This window comes from Pseudophryne corroboree, chromosome 1 (genome assembly GCF_028390025.1).
Source record: "Pseudophryne corroboree isolate aPseCor3 chromosome 1, aPseCor3.hap2, whole genome shotgun sequence".
Taxonomy (NCBI): domain Eukaryota; kingdom Metazoa; phylum Chordata; class Amphibia; order Anura; family Myobatrachidae; genus Pseudophryne; species Pseudophryne corroboree.
Window position 1 is genome coordinate 427,478,868 of NC_086444.1, and position 19,377 is coordinate 427,498,244.

The 19,377-nt window shown below is 46.6% G+C and overlaps 1 protein-coding gene across 1 annotated transcript in view; it reads right to left on the reverse strand.

The window, feature by feature from the left end:
• The window catches only part of PARP2 (poly(ADP-ribose) polymerase 2), a 145,054-nt gene that overhangs the window by 20,672 nt on the left and 105,005 nt on the right, over nucleotides 1–19,377 (reverse strand). Inside the window, exons 15-17 of the mRNA XM_063913453.1 lie at nucleotides 12,602–12,729; nucleotides 11,646–11,745; nucleotides 4,745–4,843 (exon numbers count right to left, since the gene is read on the reverse strand). Coding sequence (XP_063769523.1) covers nucleotides 4,745–4,843; nucleotides 11,646–11,745; nucleotides 12,602–12,729 — 327 coding nt within the window. The remainder of the gene's footprint in view (nucleotides 1–4,744; nucleotides 4,844–11,645; nucleotides 11,746–12,601; nucleotides 12,730–19,377) is intronic.

Below are 19,377 nucleotides of genomic sequence, written 5' to 3' on the forward strand. Positions count from 1 at the left end.
TGGGCACAGTTTCTCTAACTGAGGTCTGGAGGAGGGGCATAGAGGGAGGAGCCAGTGCACACCCAGAGTCAAAGTCTTTCTTAAAGTGCCCATGTCTCCTGCGGAGCCCGTCTATCCCCATGGTCCTTACGGAGTCCCAGCATCCTCTACGGACTACGAGAAAAAGATTTACCGGTAGGTTTAAAATCTTATTATTTTCTAATAGAAAGAAAGAGTTCCAGCTATTTGAAAATACTCCCAATATGTCTACGGCCTTTCTCCTCCTATGCTAATAGGTGAAAGTCCAGCTGAGTGGTATGTATATATTTATCTATCTAAGGTAAATGGGACCGCAAGGATTACTTGTGGTTGCTCAAATAAATGAGCACTATGGTTAACAGCCCTGGAGTGCGCGACAATTGGGATCAGGCACACTACCTGGGGGCAGTGTCTGTCAAGGTTCGGAAAGGTATAACCTGACATATATTCAACAATTGAGTATTGGCTGCAAGCAAATCCAAAATAGGGAGGAATTCATAGTTAATATTACTCCATCCGCACGGGTATAACGTAATGGCCTAAGACGGACATGTGACCCCTGGTGCTGACTCTTGAAATGGTGGGTGAACCGTTGGAGGCGTAACTACCTAGAAGTGATCAGTACAGACGTCCAAATTCCCAAATCAAATTTTTGACTAGCGGGGCATACCCGAGAGTTACCCACATATGTTATTCAGGCTGCTATAGAAGTTAGCTTCCCGATCTCAACTATATATCTCAAATGTTTTCTGTGACAACAGAATCTCTGATTCCACAGGAGGGGAAAGGATCCCATAACGATGGTGGCTCACCCCTGCCTAGTCTGTTAAGGAACATTCTTACTTATTACAGTCCCACTGCAAAACAGGGGTCACATGCAGGTTGGAATTGGCAGGGAATACCAAACCTCTAGTGACAAGACCATCTCAAACGGACATGGGAGGTTCGTGTGTCAATAAAGAGCCGTTACCGAGTTGGAGGGCTATTTCCCTGGGAGGAACAGCTTTCCTTGGTCCAATAAATTTAAGACAAAAGGTAGTCACTTTACAGTTTTTTGACCCAGTTTCTACCGGCCTACAGATTCAAGAGGAAATCAATCCAGCCGGTCACTGCAGGCCTAGACCTGGGGGAGTTCATAGTGTCTTGGGACATAAGGGATGCATTCCGTCATATCCCGATTTGGACTCCACATCAAGCATACTTAGAATTCATACTGGTCAAGGATCAGTAACAGTTGGGACCTTTACCATTCCGTTTATCATCAGCCACGAGAATTTTATACAAAATAAGGGTCGCCAGTTTGAGACTGTTAACGGTCAACGATCATACCTTATATAAATGATCTGCTGATGTAGGCCACCTTCCAGGAACAGCTGATCGAAGAAAGCTACTCCTCAAATTCTCACACATCTTCTGCCTACCGGGCATTATAGAATTAGACCAATAGGCAGTAGCAGTTACTCTGGTCCATTTCCAACTAGTTTGGTTCTCAGTCCCGTACTGGAGGAGTCTCTGGTAACAGAGACTATTCCCAATAGCCACTAGTCGGGTTTCTACACAAACTTACCTTAGACCTCCTATGGGGGGTAAGGGTTGGACAGGTCTAGAGTGACCGGGTCCGAGACTTGGGAATTTTATATCAACAGAGGTCGTCTCCATATATTGAATGTAGATGTTGACAATGACTAGGCTGTCATTCCGTTCTAGAGCAAAGGCATTACTGATGACAATTCGGATATTGATACACATATTCCTACTCTTCAGGAGAAAAGGGGTTCTTTTCGAATCTTTTGTTTGTTTTTTGTCATGCCCACAGACGGTCACACTCAACATGGGTGGATTGTGATTCCACAAATCCAACCTCATGCCAATTCAAAGGATTTCATTTCCAGGTCTCATCTTTGACACAGTAAAATTGAGGGTAGTCCTACTAGAGACAGACAGAGACTGGTGACTCAGGTACTACAGGCACAGAGTGGTTCTCTACACCTCGGTGTACATCTATTCTGCGTTTGGGATTGGAGGATCCTCACACCGGATGCCTGTCTCAGACATTGGAGTGCCGTCCTCGAAGAAAGACGGACGTCACGAGAGAACAGTCTACCCATAAACAATCTAGAGTGGAGTGCAGTTACAATACAACTTCTCTTAACTGAAAACCTAGGAATGGGCCCACACGTGTAGATGCAGATGGACAATGTCTCAATGACATTATGCATAAACCGTCAAGAAGGGGCAAGATAACATGAAAGTAGCCACAAAGATCTTGTTGTGGACAGAAAAGCGCAACATCGTCCTTTCGGTGTAGTTCATTCCAAGACTGGAAAACTGAGAAGCAAATTATCTCAGTCGCCAGGACATGCATCCGGGACAGTGGTGCCTACACCCACGGATTTTCAACATGGTGGTGAGGAGTTGTGGTCTACCTCAAGTTGACCTTATGGCGTCTCGGCAAAACCATCAGCTGCCCAGATATGTGTCCAGGACAAGAGATCTAGCAGCAGAAGGAGTGGACGCATTAACACTTCCTTGGAGTTACAGGAGGGTTTACATTTTTCCACCTTTCCCTCTCATACCCAAGGTTCAGAAACGGTTGAAACGAGAGCGAGTGTGGGCGATTCTAATCGCACCAGATTGGCCCCGCAGGAGTGGGTACTCAGACCTGCGAGGGTTACTAGTGGAAGATCCTTGGCGGTTACCTCAGAGAGAGGACCAGCTATCTCAGGGACCGTTCCAACACCCAGACCTGAACAGGCTGCGTTTAACGGCTATTGAAACTTCGGATCTTAGGGAACAGAGGGATACAGAGAACGGCCATTGCTACGATGGTTGCCGTTAGGAAGCCAGTCACTGTCATGCACTACTTCGGTATTTGGAAGAGGTACAGGGACTGGTGAACGTGGGTGGAATTCGACGAACTTCCACTCTTCCTTCAGGCTGGTCTGGAGGTAGGACTGAGGCTGGGCTCTCTGAAGGTTCAAATTTCGGCTCCATCCTATTTCAGCAACGGTTAGCATCCTTGCCAGAGGTTCAAACCTTTTTTTTTACAGGGGGTTCTGATGATACAACCCCCTTTTCGTCGTCCTACTGCACCATGGGTCTTAAAATTGGTGTTGGAATCTCTGAGATCGCCAATTTTTGAGCCGTTAGCAAGAACAGACCTGACATATCTCTTTTGGAAGGTCACATTATTGCTTGCCTTGGCTTCAGCCAGGCGGGTTCCTGAGTTGGGAGCCTTATCGTGTAAGAGTCCCTTTTTAAATTTTCATGAGGAGAGGGCGGAACTCCGTACAAGAGCAGATTTCCCTCCTAAGGTTGTTTCGGGGTTTTCATGTAAACCAGCCAATTGTGGTCCCATCTTTACAGGGTCTCGCAGATGGGGACGTATCCTTGGATGTTATCCGAGCTTTACGGGTATACGTACAAGTTACGATGTCCTTCGGAAAGTCGGACAATTTGTTTGTTCTTTATGATGGGCCTAAGCAGGGTTGGCCAACATCTAGGCAGTCTTTGTCTAGATGGATTAGACTTGCCATTCGGCAAGCTCATATTTCCTGTGGCAAACAGGTTCCGGTGCAGATGGGTGCGCATACCACCCGATCAGTGGGTGCCTCATGGGCGGCTGCCAGAGGTACTTCTACTACTCAACTCTACAGAGCGGCGAAGTGGTCTTCAGCCCACACGTTCGCGAAATTTAGCAAGTTTGATACCTTCACGTCCGAGTTTTCTAAGTTCGGACGTTAAGGTTTGCAGGCCACTGACAGCACTCCCTCCCTGGGAGATAACTTTGGGGTGTCCCCTACTGTATAGGACTCCAGTGTCCCTTAGTGGATGAAAGAGAAAAGAGGATTTTGGTACTTACCGATAAATCCATTTCTCTGAATCCTCTAGGGGACACTGGACGCCCGCCTCGGTGCTGTCACCCTGCTGTGTTCACAGTTCTTGTTCAAACAGTTCATACAAACGCCATTAGTTTCTCGGTTACGAGTTTCTTGAATGCTGTTTAATATGTTGTATGGTTCGGTTCCTCGCCATGTGCTATAGTATCATGTCCTATTCTCTCAGTCGAATTTTCCAAACTGAGGGAGGAGGGATGTGAAGGGGGAGGAGCCGGCTGTGCAGACAATGCTAATTTTAGATTGTGCCACACCTCCGGTTGCAAGCTTCACAACCCTACTGTATAGGACTCCAGTGTCCCCTAGATGATTCAGAGAAATGGATTTATCGGTAAGTAACAAAATCCTTTTTTTTGCGTGCAACAGAGATAGTGATACCTTTACTTTCTCGATGGTTCAATGTACACACACTTTGTTCATGCACAAAATGATTAGACGTATTGTATAAAATTACCTTCAGGCTGTGTGTATAAGGTGTAGGCTTATATGAAACATACATTCATTTTACTGGGGAAACAAGACCCACATGGCCAACAGTAACCAAGGAGCAAAGATATGCACACTGCATCAGCGTTACATATACATGAGTTTGCACAGAATATACCACATCATTCTGTGTGTAAGACAACACAAGGACCTGTGACAACTGCAGAAATTATACTTGCCATATTTAATGGACATCAGGCCAAGGTCACCCAGTCTGATGATAACCACAATGAGCCAATCCCAAGAAATATTTGATTGCTCACTTAACTCACCAACTTTAGATATGACAAATCATTTCTGTAGCTGTGACATTCAGTATGAATAAAATGCCGAGGTGGTCTTACCTCAGAGAGCAGCAGGATTCCCACATTCTTATCACGGCTTGTAAAGCAATAATTTGCACTCTTGGAAGAGACATCAGCAAAATATATTCCTTTTCCAAACTGAGGAGAACAAATACATTAGCATGTAAGGAAACTAAACTATGTTTACATTGCTTCCCATTTTTTGTTTTTGTTTAATGAACAATATCACATTTTTCCTGACTAACAACACAAACTAAAAGCAACAATAATGTACAACTGAAAGTAAGGGCTGTGCTTGTTCTAAAGAAGCTTCACTTTCCTAGTGCTTTTCATCAATGTAAGAGGTCCTCTTAGATTTCGCTGGAACAAATAGTTTATCATTTAAGATACTGCCAATCCTATATTGTATTACAGGTCGGGACCCGAAATATTCCAAAAAATTGAATATTTCACCCCTGTAGTGATGTCATGACGCGGCTGGCGTCATGTTGTCACTGGCGTCCGCGGCCAATCACAGACAGGTGGGAGAGTGGCTTTGCAGCCATTCCCTCACTGTCAGTGCTGCCATTACCCGTCGTGCCCCCCCTTCCTGCCGACGTTCCGGACCTCCAGAACCACCCCGCTGACGCCCCCCGGACTCCAGGGACCCATCCGGATAACAGGTATTCCATTATCTGTAAAAATCCCATATCCGGAATGCTCCTGGTCCCGAGCATTCCAGATATGGGATACTCAACCTGTATATTATTTTGTAGGACATACTTGTAATTTAGATCAGTACAACGAACCATGTTAAATAAAACGTTATCTGAGTTACAGAACAAACCTGCAGGGCTGCGGAGACATCTTGCAGCCCTCAGTGTTGTTGGGCATGGCCACGCCAACCATTTACTATTCCTTCACCTCAGTCTAGTGCTGCTCTGGGCAAAGGTAATGAGTACCTGTTGACACACCCTCCTCCCTTGCGGCACCTGTGCATATCTACTAGATAATAGAAGATTACAGATGTAGGTGGGGTGGACCATACTGCAGCACTTTCTACTGCTGAGAGCACTGTTAACCTTAGTCTTTATTTTGGAAGCCCTCAGGTTTTAAGGTCTGAGTTGTTGAGCAAAAATGATCCACATTCTTATATCCCACATCTCTGGAGGAGTAAACTGTGGCATTACTGCTGTCCTAAAACTGACTTGAGCTGAATTTAAATTAGGTGGTCATTTGGATCTCACAAATACCCAGGGTTAAAACCTCTAGATCTCAAAACAACACAATTTTAATGATATCCACCTTTAAAAGTGATTAAAGCACCAGTAACATATCTAAACATCCCTATAAGATATCTCTCATTGCAAGGATCAATTTGGTAAATATGGCCACATCCTTAAGGGCACTAAGGAGTCTATTTACTAAGTCTTGGATGGAGATAAAGTACCAGCCAACCAGCTCCAGTCATTTTTCAAACAGCCTGTAACATGGCAGCTAGGAGCCGATTGGTTGGTACGTCTCCATCCAAGGCTTAGTAAATAGACCCCTAAGTTATCCTGTCCCTACCTATTCCCCAATACCAGTGATGTAATTTGAAAAATCCAGAAAAGAAAATCTCCCAATGTTCTGAATACATTATCCCTGACAGGCTATGAGCATCTCTGCCTGAGGCAGTTCCTTTCTTCTACATGAGAAAAGTAAATGTCACTATTAATATAAGCAACGTTCTCAGAATGTGCCTAATGTATCACTTTGCATCATGTGTTCTTATGTAACCATAAAACACATTGTCACTGCAAAAAAATAGGATTTTAATTACCTACCGGTAAATCCTTTTCTTGCCGTCCATAAGGGATATTGGGGGAATCTAGTATGATGGTATAGATGGGGTCCAAAGGAGACAGTGCACTTTAAATTTCTTCAACTGGGTGTGCTGGCTCCTCCCCTTTATGCCCCCCTCCCACAGGCAGTTATAGTTAAAACAGTGCTCGAAGGAGAAAAGACATACTTGAGAGAAGGAACACAACGAGTGGTGAGATTTACACACCAGCACACCACGAACATAAAACAACCAGCAACGGCTGGTAGCAAAACAGCAACAGCTGAACAGGCAACGATATAAAAGACAACCTGGAGACAAGTCAACGCACAGAGGCGAGCGCCCAATATCCCTTATGGACTACGAGAAAAGGATTCACCGCTAGGTAATTAAAATCCTATTTTCTCTAGCATCCATAAGGGATATTGGGGAATCTTGTACGATGGGGACGTCCCAAAAGCTTCCAGAACGGGCGGGAATGTGCAAAGAGACGTCTGCAGCACCGCCTGCCCAAACTGGGAATCCTCTTTGGCCAGGGTATCAAACCTGTAGAACAGGTCTGGCCAACCTGTGGCTCTCCAGCTGTTGTAAAACTACAAGTCCCATCATGCCTTTCCACAGTTTTGCTATTAGGGAATGCTAAAACTGTGGCAGGGCATGCTGGGATGTGTAGTTTCACAACATCTGGAGAGCCACAGGTTGGCCAGGCCTGCTGTAGAACTTCACAAAGGTGTTTTTCCCTGAACTTGTAGCAGCTCGGCATAGTTGCAAGGCCGAGACTCCACAGGCAGCCGCCCAGGAAGAGCCCACCGATCTTGTAGAGTGGGTCTTCAGAGACTTAGGAACAGGTAAGGTTGCAGACGCATAGGCCTGTTGAATAGTGAGCAATGGACTGCTTTGAAGCAGGGCAACCCTTTTTCTGCACATCATAGAGCACGAACAAGGAATCAGTCTTTCTGATTTGAGCCATTCTCTTGACATAGATCTTCAAGGCTCGCACAGCATCCAATGCCTCCGGAGGAGCAGAAGCGTCAGAACTTGATGGAACCACAATAGGTTGATTTAAGTGGAACGCAGAGACAACCTTCGGCAGAAACTGCTGCCTAGTCTTGAGTTCCGCTCTGTCCTCATAAAAGGCCAAGTAAGGGCTTTTACATGATAAGGCCCCCAATTCTGAGACATGCCTAGCAGAAGTCAGGGCCAATAACATCACCGTCTTCCACGTGAGGTACTTGTCTTCTACCGACATCAGAAGTTCAAATCAAGAGGACTATAGAAATTCCAACACTACATTCAAATCCCTGGGTGCCGTGGGTGGCACAAAATGGGGTTGAATGCGAAGCACCCCTTGCAAGAAGGTCAACTTCTGGCAATACCTCCAATTTCTTCTGGAAGAATATTGAGAGGGCCGAAATCTGGACCTTAATGAAACCCAGACATAAGCCCTTATCCACACCAGCTTGCAGAAAACGGAGGAAATGTCCCAAGTGAAACTCCACAGGCGGATACGTGCATTACTCGCACCAAGAGACATATCTCCTCCAGATATGATGATAGTGTTTTGACGTCACAGGTTTCCTGGCCTGAACCATGGTAGCAATAACCTTTTTGGAAAGGCCCTTGTGAGCTAGGATGTTCCGCTCAACCTCCAAGCCGTCAAACAAAGCCACCATAAGTCCAGGTAGACGAATGGTCCTTGTTGAAGAAGATCTCTTCGCAGTGGCAGAGGCCAAGGGTCTTCGACAGACATATCCTGAAGATCTGCGTACCATGCCCTCCGAGGCCAATCCGGGGCAATCAGAATTGCCTGTACTCTTTGATTCTGGATTCGCTTGAGCACTCTTGGGAGCAATGGAATCGGAGGAAACAGGTAGACCAGCCGGTAAGGCCAAGGCGACGTCAGTGCATTCATCATGTCCATCTGTGTGCAGCCCCACCGGTCTATGACTTGCTGAAACACCTGATGGCGAAGCCTCGTCTCTCCCGGGTGGAGATTGTGACGACTCAGGAAGTCCGCTTCCCAGTTGTCTAATCCCGGAATGAGGATTGCGGACATTGCTCTTGCATTTCTTTCTGCCCAGAGGAGTATCTTTGACACGTCTCGCATGCAGGCCTGCTTCTTGTCCCCCCTTGTCGATTGATGTATGCCACTGCAGTGGTGTTATCCGACTGTACCTGGATCACGAGATTCCTGAGCAGAGGAGAGGCCTGAAGCAGGGCAATGTAGATCGCCCGAAGTTCCAGAATGTTGATCGGAAGGAGGGCTTCGTGGGCTGACCACCTGCCCTGGAACTGAACCCCCTCGGTGACAGCTCCCCATCCTCTCAGGCTCACATCCGTTGTGAGGAGGAGCCAGTCCTGGATCCCGAAACTTTGGCCTTCCAGTAGGTAGGAGGACTGCAGCCACCACAGGAGAGAAATCCTGGCCTGAGGTGACAGCCGAATTATCAGGTGCATCTGAAGATGTGATCCGGACCACTTGCTCAGGAGGTCCAACTGAAAAGTCCTGGCATGGAACCTTCCATACTGGATCGCCTCATACGAGGCAACCATTTTCCCCAACAATCTTATACAAAGATGGATGGATACCCGAGAAGGACAGATAACCATGTGGACCATCTCCTGAAGTGTTCTTGCCTTGTCCTCTGGGAGAAACACCTTTTGGGCCCCAGTATCCAGCAACATTCCCAGGAACAGGAGCCTTTGAGTTGGCTCCAGGTGGGACTTCTGTAAATTGAGGATCCACCCGTGGTGGGACAAAAGCTGGATAGTGCGGCCTATATGGAGCAATAAAAGCTCCATGGATCTTGCTTTTATCAGAAGATCGTCCAGGTAAGGGACAACATTGACCCCCAGGACCCGGAGTTGGAACATCAATTTTCCCAGATGTGGCTGAAGTGACGCAGCCGGGCTCCCACCTCGAGATTCCCTCGGGATGAGTGGGCACAGTCATGCTGATGTCTTAGTGGAAGCTGAACCGGTGCTCTCCTGAGAACTGGCGATTGCTGGTTTTCTTGTCTTACCTCTGGTGCCTCTAGCCATGTTGGAGGCACCTCTGGCCCTAGATCTAAACCTGTTAGACCGAAAGGACTGGGTAGACGGCCCCAGGTAGGAACGCCTAGCCGGCGGCGCCCTAGAGGGGAGAAACGTGGATTTCCCTGCAGTAACTTTAGAAATCCACGTATCCAATTCTACCCCGAAAAGCCAATCCCCCGAAAAGGGGAGAGACTCGACACTGCACTTAGAATCTGTGTCCGCTATCCACTGACGCAACCACAAAGCCCTGCGCACCGACACTGCCATAGCAGTGGTCCTAGCATTAATATTGCACATCTCCTTGAGAGAGTCAAACAGAACACGTGCTGTGTCCTGAATGTGTTTCAGGAGAGTCACTGTAGTGACCAGGGGTATATCCCGAGAGGCCCTCCTGAATCGGAGTAGCCCAGGTATGAATGGCATGAGTCATCCAGCAACCCACTATGACTGGTCTTTGAGACATACCCGCTGTTGTGTAGATAGACTTTAGTGTTGTCTCTATCTTCCTATTCCCAGGGTCCTTCATAGTGAAGGAGCCCGACCCCGGCAGCACCGCAATTTTGGATAGGCGTGAGACTGATACAGCCACAGCCGGGGGTTCTTCCCAGAATTTTATGCCTTCAGGAGCAAATGGGAAAGTGTGTAAAAACTGTTTTGACACTTGGTATTTTGTATCTGGATTTATCCAGGCTAACTTTAACAGGTAATCTAACTCTGCAGAATCAGGGAAAGTGACACTGGGCGTGTTCTGTGTGAAGAAAAATGACTGCTGTGTCGCAGCGTCCTCTAGAGGGAGTTTTATCACATCCCATATAGTTAAAATGAGGGGTTCAATACCCTGTGCAGAAGGGGAATCCGCAGTAATACAGTAGGTTCCAATTCCTCCCCGTCCTCCAGTATTTCCTCATCTGAATCTGCCAGGTCTGCAACAGCCTGCTGCAATTGTTGAGTTTTTTGAGCATTAGCAGTGAGCTGAGATGGCATATCTGACATCATGTTTTTTATAGCTCCTAGCGAGGAAGGCTCTTGACCCACCCCCCAGTCCCCTCACCCAAGCTAAGCAGCCCCAGTGAGGCTGCAAGCTGATATATCACGGTGAAACACCTGTGTTTTGTCCTTTCCAGGACACAGATTAGTGTACAATAGCGTCTCTCCCCCTACACCCATGTACCAGTTTTACTGCGTATCCTGAGTGTCTGGTGGAGCTGTGTGTGCCTGCTGCTGCAGCTGTAAGCAAAGGAAAGCTCAAAACGCAGCTGGTCCCGCTCTGAGGAAGCTCCGCCCCCCCTGTAATGGTGCTGGAGTTTCAGTCATATTTATACTGACAAGTGTCTTCCCATGAGTAAAAAAACATCACACAAGTGCTAGTTTTACCCACACCGCTGCCAGTGTACACAGGGGGGGTTATAGTGGGCCCCCCCCAGGGAGGGTCCCATATGCCGCCCGCGCGTTCTGCTGCACCATGAACCGGGGACCCCCCTAGCAGGGCCCCCTATTTGTACTCACCACTGATGTCACCTTCAGGCTATCGTTAGGGATGTGCGGTGTGCTGAAATTGTGACCGCAAAGGCGCAGTGCCCCGCTGTACAACAACCTCTCAGGACGGTGGTCCTGCAGCCGGGAAGCGGCTCTGCACCCCTTCCCCTCCCCAAACTCCCACGGTGCAGGTATACTGTTGCAGGTATACAGCATACTGAAAATAATAAACATTTAAAAGAAAGTGAAGAAAACTCTCTGGAGCTCAGAGATGTGCGTCCTCTCCTGAGGGCACTTAATTCTAAACTGCCTGTGGGAGGGGGCATAGAGAGGAGGAGCCAGCACACCCAGTTGAAGAAATTTAAAGTGCACCGGCTCCTTTGGACCCCGTCTATACCCCATCATACTAGATTCCCCCAATATCCCTTATGGATGCTAGAGAAAGGGTTATTTAATCTGTTTATATTAAATCTTATATAAAGGTATGAATGTATGATTTGTATTATGAACAAATAGTTGTATTGCTAATTGGAGAATAGTACCATGCTCCAAATTCATAGGTTTGACATCCTAGAACATTACTGATCTATTAAGTAGACGATGCTAAATGCCCAGAAGGCCACTTACCATGTACCCAGTTACTGGAGCCTCAGGAGGAGCCACCCGCAGGCCCTGACTAAGGATACCAACCCAGTTAGAGAGACGAGAACCATGCCACAACAGCATCCTTTGGAAGAAAGTATGATTGATTTTAGGGAAGGACAGATTGGGCAAGTGAAGTAAGATTGCTCTAGACATTGCTCAAATACACTTAAAAAATGGAATATATTGATAACTAAGCACCCAATATATCTTTGTAACAGACAATAGGATTTGGCTGATTTATAGCAGTTGCCCCTTTCCACAGAGGCATCCCATTACCCTAGACATACCCGAAGGAAGCCCCTAAGCTCTGTATACTCACAGGCTAGGTTTCTGGGGTACACCAGGACAGGTCAGTATGAAAACATTTTATTTAGTTGCCAAATCAACCAGATTTCACACAGCTTTTGACTAGTATTTGCAAGACACTTTCACCTTTCTGTTTCATTGTTTCTGTGTTTTATGGCCTCGGCCCTCCATGCTTCATTAAGCAGGATCTCCAATTGAGCAGAGTCCTTGACAGCAAATAATGTATAGACTGGGATGAGCTGGAGCATTCACTGATACATTTAAGTGCCCAAGTTCCTGACCAGCACTCTATACCCCAGTGTATCCAGTGTCCCTCAAATGGATGTATAGAGTAACAATACATTTATAATGATTTTATAGGGATAATTACATACTGCTGTTACTCAGACATTTAGTATGTGGATTGCTGTGGGGTGTACACACTCATTGTTAAATGCTCCCCAACAACAAAGCCCTAAGGCTAAATATGAGCTAAGATTAGTAAAAGCTGTAAACTGCAAAATGCCACTTATTCCCTAAACAGTAACAAACTGCTAAAATATATAGAAAAACTGACAGACAAACTAATGTATTAACACGAGACCATGTGTATCCATTTAGTGAATATGAATGGATTATGGTACTGTACAGACCTGTTGGGAAGATCTGCTCGAAAATTATTCTTCTCGCCATCTTTCTGTAGCCGAAAAACATTCAACAAGGTCATGGTGTAATCACTGTGGGTAGGAGCATGGGTACTCTGCAAGTAGCGCTCAATAAGCTGTGGAGGGAGAACAGATAGTAAAATAGAATTTGACAGCAGATAAGAACCACTTGGACCATCTAGTCTGCTCTAAACACATGTACAGACACACACTAAAGTGGGGTACTCACGGAGCGATCGCTGCTTAAAATCTAAGCAATCTGACTAAATTGCTTAGATTTTAAGCAGTGATCACTCCGTATGTACCCCTCAGAGGGATAGTGATGCGCAGCTGGTGCTAGATCTAGCAGGTCGCTCACTTCACCCGCTGGGTGAAACGAACGGCCCCCCGTCTCCCCCCGCACGCTCAGCACACATCGCGCTATGCTGAGCGAGGGGAGAGGTGTTCTGAGCAAACCGCTCAGCACAGATCTCTCCCCAAATTGTGCCGTGAATACGGCCCTTTACATTTAAGGATAATTTTTTTGTTGGGAGCCAATTAACCCTATAGATAGTAAGCTTGCGAGCAGGGCCTTCCTACCTCTATGTCTGTCTGTTTTTACCCAGTTTTGTTCTATTACTGTTGTTCTAATTGTAAAGCGCAACAGAATATGCTGCGCTATATAAGAAACTGTTAATAAATAAATAAATTAACCTACCAGTATATCTTTTGATTGTGGGAGGAAACCCACACCAGTACGGAGAGAATATACATACTCCGCACAGTTAGGGCCATGGTGGGATTTGAACCCATGACCTCAGTGCTGTGAGGCAGTAATGCTAACCATTACAGATGGAAGAGCACAACCATCAGTTTCCCACTGTCCGAGTCTAGACATCAGTAAACATTATGTGGCAATAGCATCCTATTAAGAAAATGGTTATTCAACACCTACTGCTTGATAATTTGTTAAAAACAAAAATAATTATTATTAAATAAATAAAATAATGTTTGAATCTTTCTATAGAACAAATATTACAGAAGGAGGAAACAGATTAACATAACTTTTAGTTCAACTAGCACATATAGGGGGTAATTCCAAGTTGATCGCAGCAGGAACGTTTTTAGCAGTTGTGCAAAACCATGGGGGGTAATTCCAAGTTGATCGCAGCAGGAATTCTGTTAGCAATTGGGCAAAACCATGTGCACTGAAGGGGAGGCAGATATAACATGTGCAGAGAGAGTTAGATTTGGGTGTGGTGTGTTCAATTTGCAGTGTAAAAATAAAGCAGCCAGTATTTACCCTGCACAGAAATAAAATAACCCACCCAAATCTAACTCTCTCTGCAAATGTTATATCTGCCTCCAATGCAGTGCACATGGTTTTGCCCAACTGCTATCAAAAATCCTGCTGCGATCAACTTGGAATTACCCCCCATGTACACTGCAGGGGAGGCAGATATAACATGTGCAGAGAGAGTTAGATGTGGGTGGGATATTTTGTTTCTGTGCAGGGTAAATACTGGCTGCTTTATTTTTACACTGCAAATTAGATTGCAGATTGAACTCACCACACCCAAATCTAACTCTCTCTGCACATGTTATATCTGCCTCCCCTGCAGGGCACATGGTTTTGCCCAACTGCTAACAAAATTCCTGCTGCGATCAACTCGGAATTACCCCCATAGACACTCAATAGCATATATTACATAATTTTGTAATTTGGAATATAACGAATGTTAAACTCTATGGGCTTGATGCAGAGGAGGACAGTAATTGGATGTAAGTGCATAGAAACAAATACACAGATAATGCATATAGATTGCAAGCTCCTCTAGGACAGGGACTGACCAAACATTCTCTGTATAGCGCTGAGAAATGTGTGTGCAGTTGTGCACCATATAAAAAATTCTTAATAAATAAATATTCTATATTACTGTAGGTTCAAAAGCTACATCTGGAACAAGCATATCTACACAAATGTACAACCCTCATTTGTTTTTGCCAACGTAAAACCAGTGAGGTTAGCAATAGTTACGCTTTTTCAGATATAAGTGCAGATATGATCAAAATGTATGAGACTCTACAAAGCCCAAAGTTATGATGAGATGCTATAACTGAACTCTGCCCACGTGACAAAGCCCAGCTACAGCGCAGTTACATTTGCTTAGATAGAAGTGTAGTTGTGACTCTGCATCTTCCTTATTTGCGTACCCTACATTTTGGAGCCACAACAGCAGTCCCAGCCCATACATAACCTTTGTTTATTTTAATTAAAGTCTTTTGCCCAAAAGGAAGGGAATCACATTGGCCGGACCACTTGTTATTATTCATGGTGAACTTTCCATTATCTGTTCTTCCCAGAACAATCTTGTAGAAAATACAGTTTACATCCTCAATCAATCAACTCCCTCTATACCAGACAGTGGCACTCCACAGAACCCCATAAGCCACACCATACAAGTGATGCTGGCTAATTAAAGGCTTCCAAATCGGAATAACGAGTTTTATGGTAAGAACTTACCTTTGTTAAAACTATTTCTGCGAGGTACACTGGGCTCCACAAGGAAAGACATAGGGGTGTAGAGTAGGATCTTGATCCGAGGCACCAACAGGCTCAAAAGCTTTGACTGTTCCCAGAATGCATAGCACCGCCTCCTCTATAACCCCGCCTCCCTGCACAGGAGCTCAATTTTTAGTTAACCAGCCCAATGCAGTAGCAGGAAAAGAGACGACAACGGTTAGTAGCCACAACACCGCATTCTCACGACAGGAGACGTGTCAGCGGCTAATGCCATACCAACCCAAAGAAGCTAAGTGCGTCAGGGTGGGCGCCTTGTGGAGCCCAGTGTACCTCGCAGAAAGAGTTTTAACAAAGGTAAGTTCTTACCATAAAACTCGTTTTCTGCTGCGGGGTACACTGGGCTCCACAAGGAAAGACATAGGGGATGTCCTAAAGCAGTTCCTTATGGGAGGGGACGCACTGTAGCAGGCACAAGAACCCGGCGTCCAAAGGAAGCATCCTGGGAAGCGGCAGTATCGAAGGCTTAGAACCTTATAAACGTGTTCACAAAGGACCACGCAGCCGCCTTGCACAATTGTTCAAGGGTTGCACCACGGCGGGCCGTCCCAGAATGTTGATCGAGAGGAGAGATTCCTCCTTGGTCCACCGACCCTGAAGGGAGTGTTGCTCGATCACCGCTCCCCAACCTCTTAGACTGGCATCTGTGGTCAACAGGACCCAGACAGATATCCAGAAGGGATGGCCCCTGCGCAATCATTGGTCCTGGAGCCACCAGTACAGCGACAGACGGACCTCCGGAGTCAATGAGATCATGTGAGACCTGATCCGGTGAGGCAGGCCGTCCCACTTGGCTAGAATCAGCCTCTGGAGGGGGCGAGAATGGAATTGAGCATACTCCACCATGTCGAATGCTGATACCATGAGGCCCAGCACCTGCATCGCCGAATGCATCGACACTTGCGGACGAGAAAGGAAGCAACGAATCCTGTCCTGAAGCTTCAGGACTTTCTCCTGAGACAAGAACAACCGCTGGTTGTGAGTGTCCAATAGCGCTCCCAGGTGCACCATGCTCTGCGCAGGGACCAGGGAGGATTTCTTCCAGTTGATGAGCCACCCGTGGGCTTGTAGAAACCGGACAGTCATATCCAGATGACGTAGGAGAAGTTCTGGGGAATTTGCCAGGATTAACAAGTCGTCCATATACGGCAGTATCCTGACCCCTTGACGGCGGAGTACCACCGTCATCACCGCCATAACTTTGGTGAAGACTCGCGGAGCCGTAGTTAAACCAAAAGGTAACGCCCGAAACTGGTAATGGAGGTTGCCAATCGCAAACCTCAGGTATTGCTGATGTGACACTGCTATAGGAATATGCAGGTAAGCATCCTATATGTCCAGGGAGACCATGTAGTCCCCAGGTTCCAAGGCCAGAACTATAGAGCGAAGGGTTTCCATACGGAACTTGGAAACTTTCACAAACCTGTTCAATGCCTTGAGGTTGAGAATGGGCTGGGAAGACCCATTCGGTTTCGGGACCAGAAACAGCGGAGAATAGTACCCCCGGCCCCTCTGAGCAAGAGGCACCTGTACTACGACTCCTGTATCCAGGAGGGTCTGTACCACCGAATGTAGAGTGTTTGCCTTTGCCTGGTCCAACGGGACGTATGTCCGGGAAAATCGATGAGGGGGTCGGTTTTTGAAGGCTATGGCGTAACCTCGAGTGACGACTTCCCGTACCCAGGCATCTGAAGTGGTCTTCAACCATTCCTGGGTATACCCTAGAAGCCGGCCCCCCACCCTGGGATCCCCCAGGGGGAGGCCCGTCCCGTCATGCGGCAGGCTTATCGGTCTTGGAAGCTGGCTGAAGGGCAGCCCAGGCTCTTTTGGGCTTCGGCTTACCAGGTTTGGAAGTACGGGCCTGCTTGTTGCTTTACCTGAAGGACGAAAGGGGTGAAAGGAAGTACCTTTAGCCTTCGACACAGAAGGAGCGGTACTTGGCAGATAGGCAGTTTTGGCAGTAGCCAAGTCAGCCACTATCTTATTTAAGTCCTCCCCAAACAGAATATCTCCTTTGAAAGGGAGTACCTCCAGGGTTTTTCTAGAATCCAGATCCACAGACCAGGATCTCAGCCACAATATCCGGCGAGCCAGGACTGATTTAGTAGAGGCCTTGGCTGCAAGGATACCGGCATCAGAAGCCGCCTCTTTAATATAGTGAGAAGCTGTGACAATATATGACAAGCATTGTCTAGCATGGTCAGGAGAGATTTCAGTTTCTAACTCTAGGGCCCATGCTTCAATAGGCTCTGCAGCCCATGTTACTGCAATAGTGGGCCTTTGTGCAGCACCCGTGAGGGTGTAAATCGCTTTTAGACAACCCTCCACACGTTTATCCGTAGGCTCTTTTAGAGACGTGACGGTAGTGACAGGCAGAGCTGAGGAAACCACCATCCTAGCCACATGTGAGTCTACTAGAGGAGGCGTTTCCCAATTTTTAGACAGCTCTGGCGTGAGGGGATAGCGAGCCAGCATCTTCTTTTGAGGCACAAACTTCTTTCCCGGGTTTCCCCAGGGTTCCTGACGTATATCCACTATGGGTGGGAAGAGTGAGGTAAAACTTGTTTAACCACCTTCTGACGCTTGAACCTATCTGGTTTCTTAGGAGGGGCGGATGGCTCGGGATCATCCGTAATCTGTAAAATCAACTTAATAGCCTCCAAAAGATCAGGAACATCCACATGTGAACTACCCTCCCCCTCAGCAGTATCTGTGTCAGAATCTGTGGGGTCGGTGTAAGCGCCATCTTCATCAGACGAGGTGTCAGTGACAGCAGTAGATTGTGAGGAGATAAGAGCTCGCTTAGAGGACCCCTTGGTCTTAGGCGAGCGAAGGTCAGACTTTTTAGTAGTCAAGGACTGGTTCAACTTCTTCAATTGAGCAGACAAAATTATCCACCCACGGCGGGTTAGCTGCAGGGACCACATACGGTTGCACCGGCATAGGAGGTCCCATAAGGGGTGTTAGTTTAGTAACTAGCGTATGTAGAAGCGTGGAGAAAGTAGCCCACGGCGGGTCATTATGCACCCCCGTTGCCACAGTCCCACTGGGGGGCAAGGAGCCCCCAGAACCAGAGCCCACTGCTGCTATGGTCTCCTCATAGGGATCTGTGGCTTCAGCAACACCGGCAGTGTGTTCAGCCCCAGAACCGTTACCTTCAGAAGCAGACATGATATAACTTGCAGTATCAGGCAACACAGTACAATTGTCAGCAGCACAATACCTCTTGCCCAAACCCCTGCGCAGTGTAGTCAGCACAAACAGGGATACAGGAGAGATATGGTGACTAAAATCACAGAGAAAAATACGTATTAAAGTATATCTTGTGAAAATCCTATATAATTATAAAACCTGACGCACCAAGCCCCCTCAGGTTATAGAATATAGGGATAGCAAGTTGAGTGAGAGACACGAAATGGAAACCACTCAGCAAGCTAATGCACACACAAATAGTCACAATTATACAATGCAGAGGTTATTACTAACAATAATACTGCACTGGACCAGCTTATATATACAGATGTGTCCACATACATCTTTGCTATATCCCGCCATGTATGGCACAGTTTTGCATGCCATAGACTCAGAGATTTAGCCATGCCTTCTGATTTTTCTTAATTTGCTTCTTTAATATATTACTTTATACATATTCTATAATGGCAAACAAAAATTTTAAAATTCATCCACTCGCTACTCGTGAAAAACAGCTTAGCCGTGTTTTGCATGTTGTGCCAAATTTGTAAAAAAGCAAAGATGTAAATGGACACATCTGTATATAGCTATGTAGTCAATAGATATAACACTGCACAGTAAGAACTGGATGTATATCACAGGGTACTTGTACCAGAGAACCCTGACTAAATGCACTCTTTCTTAACTAACACTGTCTAATTGACATGTAGAATACTTAAGTGTCATGTAAAGTCACAGCGCTGTCAACCAGGCGGCTTTACAAAGGAGGATTTGCCCAAGCAGTCCCAGGAACAGTGTAGCTGAGAGAAATGGCGCCCAAACACTGACAGGGAGTGAGGGAGAGACAGATATGCAGCTCCAGGGCAAGAACATTTGCTGGAAATGGCACCCTGGGGCAGGGGGAGGGGCACCAGGTCTAAGCCTTATCCCCTCTGCTGGCAAAACCACCAGGTACTGCGGGCTACACACAAAAAAAGGTTTTAAGAGAAAACCTGACCTGCACCCATGCCCT